General features: G+C 43.3%; 1 protein-coding gene across 1 annotated transcript in view; it reads left to right on the top strand.

Moving 5' to 3' along the window:
* Window positions 1-9207, top strand: part of NCOA2 (nuclear receptor coactivator 2) — a 39760-nt gene extending 30553 nt beyond the window's left edge. Inside the window, exons 9-12 of the mRNA XM_023517562.1 lie at window positions 901-1078; window positions 1662-1860; window positions 4495-4584; window positions 8821-9207. Coding sequence (XP_023373330.1) covers window positions 901-1078; window positions 1662-1860; window positions 4495-4584; window positions 8821-8832 — 479 coding nt within the window. The 3' untranslated portion in view covers window positions 8833-9207. The remainder of the gene's footprint in view (window positions 1-900; window positions 1079-1661; window positions 1861-4494; window positions 4585-8820) is intronic.
* Window positions 9208-9578: the final 371 nt, after the last annotated feature.

Here is a 9578-nt window from a genome sequence, read left to right as displayed (position 1 = left end):
GTGATGCCATGGCACTCTACCCAGGGGGATAGCTTGAGGCTCCGTCTCAAAAAAAAAAAAAATATCCGTCTCAGCTTGGGCACGGTGGCTCATGCTTTGTAATCCTGACGCTCCAGGAGGCTGAGGTGGGAGGATCATTTGACCATAGGAGTTTGAGACCATCCTGAGAAAGAGCAAAACAGAAAAAATTTGCTGGGTGTGGTGGCACGCCTGCAGTCCCAGCTACTGGGAGGCTGAAATAGGAGGATAGGTTGGATCCAGAAGCTTGAGGTTACTGTGAGGTATGGTGATACCATTGTCCTCTATTTAGGACGACATAGGGAGACTGTCTCAAAAACAAAAAATCTGCCTCATCATGGAATGACTTAATTCAGTGAAAATGTGTTGACTTTGGTTGTGTTGGTAAACTTTAATCCAATTTAAGCAGTCTAATTGTAGTAATACATAAAAATTTATGGCAGTGCCTGTGGCTCAAAGGAGTAGGGCGCTGGCCCCATATACTGGAGGTGGCAGGTTCAAACCCAGTCCTGGCCAAAAACTGCAAAAAAAAAAAAAATTTTAATGACTTTGCCTATTTCAGGTTAAAGAGAAATATGCGTATTTTGACCCAGTCTTGATTAGTAAGTGGGTTTAAGGAAAGAGTACCATTTTCTCTCACTCTAGCCGTGGTGGTTAATACAGTTCCTCGGCACCCTGTAACTAATGTGGAGAATGAAAATACAGAGATTACTTTTTTCTCTAGGCATTTTATCTCAGCTTGGAATCTCTGAAATGTATATAATTAATCAACATACAATCACGTATCGTAATTCGCTGTGCATGATTTGTAATGTTCTCTTTTTGCCGTCAGTCTCTTTAAAACTAACAGTCTGTTTCGGATTTCTGTTTTGTCTCTTCAAGGAATAAGTCAGCAACCTGACCCAGGCTTTACTGGAGCTACGACTCCCCAGAGTCCTCTCATGTCGCCCCGAATGGCACACACCCAGAGTCCCATGATGCAGCAGTCTCAGGCCACCCCAGCCTACCAGGCCCCCTCAGACATGAACGGATGGGCGCAGGGGAACATGGGCGGGAACAGGTAGCACCGTGGTTCTGTGTGTCTTGCCGACTATCTGTGCTTTGTATAGACTACCCGTCCCTTTTCTTTATTCTTCTTATAACTTCATTGCCCACGCAAGCAGTATCCAGTAAACTGCTAAGTAAGCCAGTTTGCTTTTCCTGGGGCAGGAGTCATCAGAATTTACAAAAGCTTAGCAAAACACCTTTTCCTTTGAAGTAAAAAGAACGGGTCTCTCAGAGGAAACACCCAGGAGTTTATGGTAGAAACTGCTGTGGAAGGCAGTGACCTGGAAGCCGCTCTTTATCAGCACATGTGATAAAAACAAACAAAAAGCTCCATGACCGAAAGCAGGGAATACACCTTGACTATTTGGGGATGTTCTGAAAAGGAGAAGAGCTCGGTGGCCGCTGCAGCTCCCTCAGCGCAGCCTCCCCTGCTGTCTCAGGCCCCAGGGACCCCACCACCTGCCAGTCACCCCACCCTGGGTTCATGCAGTTCGGATTTATTTGTTGTAACCTAAATGCCTGAGAGACAAGGGCTCTAAACTGCCTGCCTCTACTCCCCCGCAGGCTCTAACACTTCTCTCTCCCTTGTGTCCCAGCATGTTTTCTCAGCAGTCCCCACCACACTTCGGGCAGCAAGCAAACACCAGCATGTACAGTAACAATATGAACATCAATGTGTCCATGGCAACCAACGCGGGTGGCATGAGCAACATGAACCAGATGACAGGACAGATCAGCATGACCTCAGTGACCTCCGTGCCTACGTCGGGGCTGTCCTCCATGGGTCCCGAGCAGGTAAGCACCTGAGGCTTCTGATCATAGCTTTTGGTGTGTTTCTGCATTGAGCATATCTCTCCAGGAACCTAACTTCTGTTGTCAACTCCCACATTTATTTTAAGAAGTGTTTTTTCTCCTCATTTTCACCTGTGTAAGTGAGGTTAACAAAAATACTTGTTAATGATAAAATAAATATAAAAGAACTCCTGGCCCACTCAAGGATCTTTTAAAATATTTCTTAACTTTCTCATCATTTACATTTTTCTCTTATGTGAAGAATTTAGCAGTATCTAAAATGAATCACTAAAAATGGAGTAGCAGATATGCTCTTAAATAGCTTTATTTTGGGTTTATGGTTTAGGAAATGATACTTTTCTCAATGTAAAACCAGATGAAAAACAAGGGCCAACCACCTGCCATCCAGGTAGCTTGAAAGGCTCCTTCCCTGGTGTAGGGAGACAGGCACAGATAAACCAGAAGGTCTTCTTTTAATCTTTGGAACATGGGTGTCATGATTTTTTTTTAATAATTTTTTGTTGAATAACATGGAAATAATTTTATTGTCCCTGTGCACACACCAGCTTCCCTAGGTGGCAAAGACACTCAAAGCGTTTGAGGTGGTAAATCAGCCAGCCTGGAATTCAAAACTGTGGCTGATGCAGGGATAGAGATTCAGGTTAATAATCTTAACCACGGTATCTACAGAAGATCTTATTTGTGAAGGGCCCAAAATACTAATCATTCTACTCCTGATTCTCCCTAGCTCCCACAAAGTAAAAATGTGGCATGGATGCTGAACCTTATTTCATATATGGGCAAACTATAGCCCAGAAAAATTAAATGGCTTAAGCACCCAATCATTGGTAGCACTGAATTTGCAGTTAGAGCTAAGACTGTGGGAAGAGTGAAAGATTAGAAAAGGTTGATCAGAGCTGTTTAATTCTAATGTTAGTAGACCACAGTCTTTGTGAAAATGTACCAAATGTAACAATGCCTCAGTGTTTTATTCTGTAAAATGATGATTAATAAAAATATCAAGGTGGTACCTGAAAAATATTAAAGAACACTCTTTGCATTTTAAAAAGGCTCACACCTGTAAATCCTAGCACCTCTGGGAGATCAAGGTGGGGGGATTGCTTGAACTTAGGAGTTCAAGACCAACTTGAGCAAAAGCAAGACCCTGTCTCTAAAAATAGCCAGGTCAGTTGTGGCAGGCATCTGTGGTCCCAGCTACTTGGGAGGCTGAGGCAAGAGGGTCACTTGAGGCCAGGAGTTTGAGGTTGCTGTGAGCTATGACACTATAGCACTCTACCAAGGATAACAAAGTGAGACTATGTCTCAAAAATAAGTAAATAAAAAGGCGATGTGCTTATAGTAATAACTTGTACATCTATTGTATCGATGGTGGTTAAAGACAAAAAGAAATATAGACTTTAGTCTTTTCAGTGGAAAAAGTACAGGATTAATGTTGAACTTCCTACAAAAATGGGTTAATAGTGACCATGATTTGCTCAGAAAGGAATGGCCACTGGGATAGTCTAGTATCAGATAGGCCTGGTCTAACCTGCCCAGAAATGTTGCTACCACAACACCCAGCTAATTTTTTTCTACTTCTAGTAGAGACAGGTTCTTGTTCTTGCTCAGGGTGGTCTCAAGCTCCTGAGCTTAAGTAATCCAGCTTCCCAGAATGCTGGGATTACAGGCATGAGGCACTGCACCTGGCCCTGCTGCATTTTTAATAATCCAGACAGTTTTAAAACTTTTACATGGACTTAAACCTTCTTTTTTTTCTTAAGACAGAGTCTCACTTTGTTGCCCAGGTGAGAGTGCCATGGCGTTAGCCTAGCTCACAACAGCCTCAAACTCCTGGGTCCAAGCAATCCTCCTGTCCCAGACTCCTAAGTAGCTGGTACTACAGATGCCACTGCAATGCCCAGCTAATTTTTCTATTTTTAGTAGAGATGAGGTCATGCTCTTGCTTGGGCTCAAATTCCTGAGCTCAACAATCCTTCCCACATCAGCCTCCCAGAGTGCTAGGATTATAGGAGTGAACCACTACACCCAGCTGACTTTAAGCCTTTTGAATATCAGAGTTAGTTAGGAAGCCCCAAAACACAATTGCATTGCGTCTTCTGACAAAATCATTCCTCTGTTACCATTTGTACATTTACTTTGTAATTTATAAAATAAATGTACAAATGCAAATAGTTTGCTTTGTCAGGGTAAATTCACAAAATCTAGCACTATTTTGGGTACTCACACCTGCTCTTGCTAATTAATACCTTGCCTAAGTGGCAAAGATGTCAGGAGCCTCTCAGGTGACTTCAAAGTCCCGATATATGAGTCATTGGTCTAGTTTGAACCAGACAAAAAGTGAACAGGGTGGGGCATGAAGATGTTTCTACAATTATTATCTCTGTTGAATCTGATTACTATACAGAATGCAAATAAAGTTTAATTTTGAAAGCAGCTAGTGTATTATGAATATTTTCATATTCCTTTATACTTGCCCCTGTATACATGGGATAATCCTTTGGGGATGAAGACATCATTATAGAGTCCCTTTTCCCCATTATTAGATGTCCTAAAAAGAGGAAGAGAGGAAGGGTGCTGGTTGATTGTATCCTGCTGATGCATGTCTTCCTGTCCCAGGTTAATGACCCTGCTCTGAGGGGAGGCAACCTTTTCCCAAACCAGCTGCCTGGGATGGAGATGATTAAGCAGGAGGGAGACACATCACGGGTAAGAAACAGAAATCGGTGTGTAGTAGAAAGTGAACGTGCCAATATACTTCCCAGATATATTTATCAACCAGTGGATTAAAGATAGTTGTAAAATATCTTCTGATTTCATTTGGCATGCAGTGCTTTTGTGTGAATAATTATTGCGTTAAGCTAATTTTAATTGAGCTGATGATAACATATGAATTAAGAACACTAGTTTTACCCTGGGATGATATTATTACAGCAATGAAAAAAATAAAGTAGCAAAGACTTAATCACGTTAAAGCAAACTTATTTTTTCTTTTTCTGAATCATCATGATCATCATGTTAAATTTTTAGGAGGATGAAGAAGAGTTAACTAATAATTATTAGCTCTTAGGAGTAGGGTGCCAGCCCCATATGCCAGAGGCGGAAGGTTCAAACCCAGCCCCGGCCAAAAACTGCAAAAATAATAATAATAATTAGCTTTCTTAAGTCTAAGTATTTTTCTGTATTTCATTGTGTTCAGATGTTAATCTTGTGCATTATTTGTACTGTTTGTTTATTGTACCCTAAATTCTTATTCTAAGGAGAGTGGTATTACCGTGTTCAAACACATTTTGAAGCCATAGAATAATTAGTACTTAGAACCCAGGTGACATGTGTGCCTAGCAGCACATCCCGTGGGGTGGGGGCAGCTGTGGACAGTTTGGTGCATAGGCAGGTGAGTCTGTGTGGGCCTCTGAAGGTCAGGGATGTGACCTTAGCAGTAGATAGCTCTCTTTAGATTTTATTTATTTCTTTTTTGAAAAGTAAATTTATTTCAGGTCAATGTGAATACAAACAACCAGGTCAAAATATTTGATTTTGTTAGATAGAGTTCCTCTTATGTGATAGCTTTCTTTCTAAAAGTTCTCTCCCAATAGGAAAAATGTAGGGTTGATGTTAAATTTCCTACAAAAAAACTGGATGTTGGGTAGTTTTGTTAATATTAACATCCAGCTTTAGAATAAACTTTGATTGATTATGATAAATATGTTCCAGATTTTAGTAACATGTTGTATTAGTATTCTCCATGTGGCTTCTCTTACTATTAAGAACCGCGGTTGAGGATGGCAGAGACGCTGGCTGTGGCTGGAGTCCTGTACTGCGGGTGTTGTCTGTAATGCCCAGACAGCATACTGCTAAGACACACACACACGCGCACGCAAAAACTCACTTGAATGGTTTACATGTTGATACAGTAGGTCGAACAGAAGCTGGAATATATATGTGTATATATATATAATATATGTATATATATATATCTCATATTGAGCATGTGTTTAGGCTTGAAATGTACCACTGATTGGGGTTGGATGCCCCATGGGAGCCTAGTGTCTTCCCAGATGTCAGTCCGGTTTTACCCTCCCCTCCCCTGAATCTGCGCAGGAAAAGAATTCCCACTTAACTTGGTGGTTCATGTGCAGTAGGGGCTTGAGCCTGGAGGCACTTCCCAGAGAAGCAGGGACATTAGTGACAGTCAAGCTCCCAATAGAGAACAGCCACTTTAACCCCTGAGTGCCAGAGTGCTTCACCTCTGAGCACATGAAACCTCTGTGGGACAAAAGCGCATTTGGGAGGCCAGACTCACATTCCCCGCAGCCACCCTTCCTCCACCAGAGTCAGGTCAGGCTTCTGCCTCTCTGTCTTCAGCATCTGTGACTGTGTGCAGCCAGGCAGGGCTCCAGTGGAGCAAGCGCCCTGAGGACACGTGGTGTGGTACCCACGAGGATTGAAGGCAGGGAGCCAGTGACCAGGCCCAGTTCAACCACAGGAGAAAAACAGCTGGCTGGGGAGGGGTGGACCTGCAGCCATGGTTACCGGCAGGCAGGCCCCACTGCGCTGGGGAGTGGTGCTGGGCACTGTGGCAGGCCAGCAGGAGCAGGTGTGTACCTTCGTGCACATCCAGGTGCCTGATAGTGTCCCTAAACCCAAAATTGAAAGATTCACATTCAGATCTCAGACAGCGACTTTCAATAAACACAGGCTGCTTGCTCTGGTCATCAGAAAGTACTGTTGGGACCCATGACGAGAACCCCTTCTGTTTTCACCTGACTGGGCCGCCCTCCTTTCTCTGGCACTGCCAGTCCCCTCTGTAGTCTGGCCCCTCCGTCTGCACTTTGTTTATGTGGATTGGTAAGGCCACAGGGCAGTCTGCCTCTTGTTTTCTTCAGAGGATATGTATGGTGTGTCCCTTCTGATTCATGAGCAGGAACTAGAAGGTGCTTTCCACTTGTCACCACACCTGTGTGTGCTCAGACAGGCTCAGTCATCTTCATCCTCTGTATTCCCATAATATGCTCTGCTGCTGTTATGAATGAAGGAACTTTTTTTTTGAGACAGTCTCACTTTGTCACACTTGGTAGAGTGCTATGGCGTCACAGCTCACAGCAACCTCAACTCTTGGGCTTAAGTGATTCTCTTGCCTCAGCCTCCCAGATAGCTGGGATTGCAGGCGCCCGCCACAACACCCAGCTATTTTTATTTTTTGGTTGCAGTCGTCATTGTTGTTTGGCAGGCCTGGGCTGGATTCGAACCCGCCAGCTCCCATGTATGTGGCTGGCACCCTAGCCACTGAGCTATAGGTGCCGAGCCTGAAGGAACTTTTAAAAGCATTTTTCATTGGTAATCTGGTTCTATTTGTTGAGCTAGAAAGCACTGTTACACCTTGATGACTGCATTCCGTTTATCTTGAAATGGAGGTTATAATTGTACCTCGCTTTAATCAGAGCTAGTATAATATATACAATTGTAGATTTACCAAAAAACCTGTTCAGGCTCTCTACCCAGGGTGACACACTTGAGGCTCTATCTTTAACAAAAAAAAAAAAACCTGTTCAGAGAAGGGCAGTTAGCTTACTTAACCAAAAGATTCACTTTATAAGGACTTATAATAGTTTACATATATATATATATATATTTTTATTTTTTTTTTTTTTTTTTTTTTTTGGCCCTCAGGTGGCTCGAACCTACCACCCTCAATATATGGGGCCGGTGCCTACTCCTTGAGCCACAGGCGCCACCCAACTTACACATATTTAAAATTGAGTTTACTGCTCAGCAGCATAACTCTTATATACAATAAACAAAAAGCATAATTGTAATTACTTGTATTTACTCAAGTTACAAAAATAGATCATTAACTAGGACTGGCTTTCAGTTGATGTTGGTGACAGTGATGATGACATTGACTGGGCACTCACGATGTCCCAAGAACTGCTCGAACACTTTATTCTTCTAAGCTAATAATTTTGAGACTGATGTGTTAGAATTCTGTCTAAATATCTGACTCCCTGAAGCAATTGATACGTTTCCACAGCAACCAGGATTTCTGCTCACAGCACCCAGATCACATTGTATAATTAACTGCCTTGCCTATTAGCAGTGACCAAGAATGTCTTGTTGTAGTTCTGTCCCCAGCACCTGGCACTTCTTTAATTAATTACTAAATGAATGAAAAGGGTGGGGTGGGCAAAGAAAGTCCTTGGTATATTCTTGCACCAGCCAAGGAAGCGCCTTCGCCTGACCCTTGCTCACTGTAGCCTTTGCACCATGATTCCAAGTCATCAGCACAGAGAGCCCAAACCAGCAAAATATCCCTGGAGTCAAAACCCAAGTTTATTTAGCCCGCTGAAGCTAGGGAGAGCACAACTATGGAACCTTGGAGTGTTTCACAGGGAAAAATCGCAAGGGACATTTTAGGATGGCCCAAAGGTCATGAGTTCTCTCACTTGTTGCTCACAGTCAGTCACAGATCAAATTCCTTATTCTACTCTCTCCCCTGTCTCACAACTATACATGACTTAAAGAAAAGAAAGAGGGGGCTTTTAGAGGAGGTGAGTTTACTAGAGGAGTCTGGGAAGTGGTGGCCCCTTCTGCATTAGATGCTGTCAGAAAGCAATTGGCATCTCAGTAACTCCTGTTGAGAGGCTGGGAGAGCTGAAGTTGAGCTGGGATGTCACAGATGAGCGAGCAGCAGTCACTCAGGAGAGTCTGATGGTCCGTGAGCAGACCGTGCTCTGCAAGCAGCAGCCTGCAGGCTGTTGGACTTGTTCTCGGCAGGACACATTGGTGAGGAAGGGCACCGTCTGCTTGTCCACATCCAGCGTACTCCTCCAGATGCAGCTTTTGTGGTTCACATTATTTAAAACAAGTATTTTGCTGTTTTGTGATGAGCTTGTGGTGGTTCATCACACACTCAGGCATCTCACAACTTTGTCTATTTTCCTGCAGAAATACTGCTGACACTGAAGGTTGCTTCTTTCTTCAGCTGACCAGGCTCACTTGCTCAAGACACTACCCAGTCTGGAGAGCTGTGTCTATTTGTTTTGACCCAATTGACCTGCCAGCCGGTTCTGCCAGAGCCGAATCAGCAGACAGGCCTGGGCCTGGCTCCCAGGGTGGAGTCCGCTCAGTGCTGCAGGAGGGGCCGCCTCTTCTCTCGACAGTCTGAAGCTCACATCCAGACAGCCGCTCAGTCTGTTCACTGCATTCACCTTAGTGCAACTTAGATCTCTCCTGCAAAGTAAATGTCGACAGGCAAATTTCATACCCGTGTCAGATTGAATGTATTTAAATGTATGTATTTAAGGAGAACCATGCTCTTGTTCTGTTCCTGTTAGGTGCCAGACACTGGTTTCTTGCTTTGTTTTCCCTGGCTATCAGTCTAGTACAAAGACTTAAGATTTCATCTGGGGGGGGAAAAGAATTTTTAAAAAATCAAACTAAAGGTATTTTAAAGTAACACCTGCATTTGGGATGGAAGCAGGGCAGACAGCACGGACAGCGCTGTATGTGCAGACACACCCAATGAGTGAAGGCCCATGAGGTCGAAATTGTATCTTTGTAGAAAGCTCTAAAGACCATGTTGGAAATTGTTTCCAGTTATTGAACATACGAGAAGGAGCCTGTAAGAGGGCTGTTAATGTTAACAAGGTTTTTTTTTCTCCTTTATTAAAACCAAACTAGTTTACCTAAATCATAAATCGAGC

The sequence above is a fragment of the Otolemur garnettii genome, unplaced genomic scaffold (assembly GCF_000181295.1).
Source record: "Otolemur garnettii isolate 467f Iridium unplaced genomic scaffold, OtoGar3 scaffold00113, whole genome shotgun sequence".
Taxonomy (NCBI): domain Eukaryota; kingdom Metazoa; phylum Chordata; class Mammalia; order Primates; family Galagidae; genus Otolemur; species Otolemur garnettii.
The sequence above is the reverse complement of the archived record's forward strand: the minus strand, read 5'-3'. Positions and strand labels throughout refer to the sequence as shown.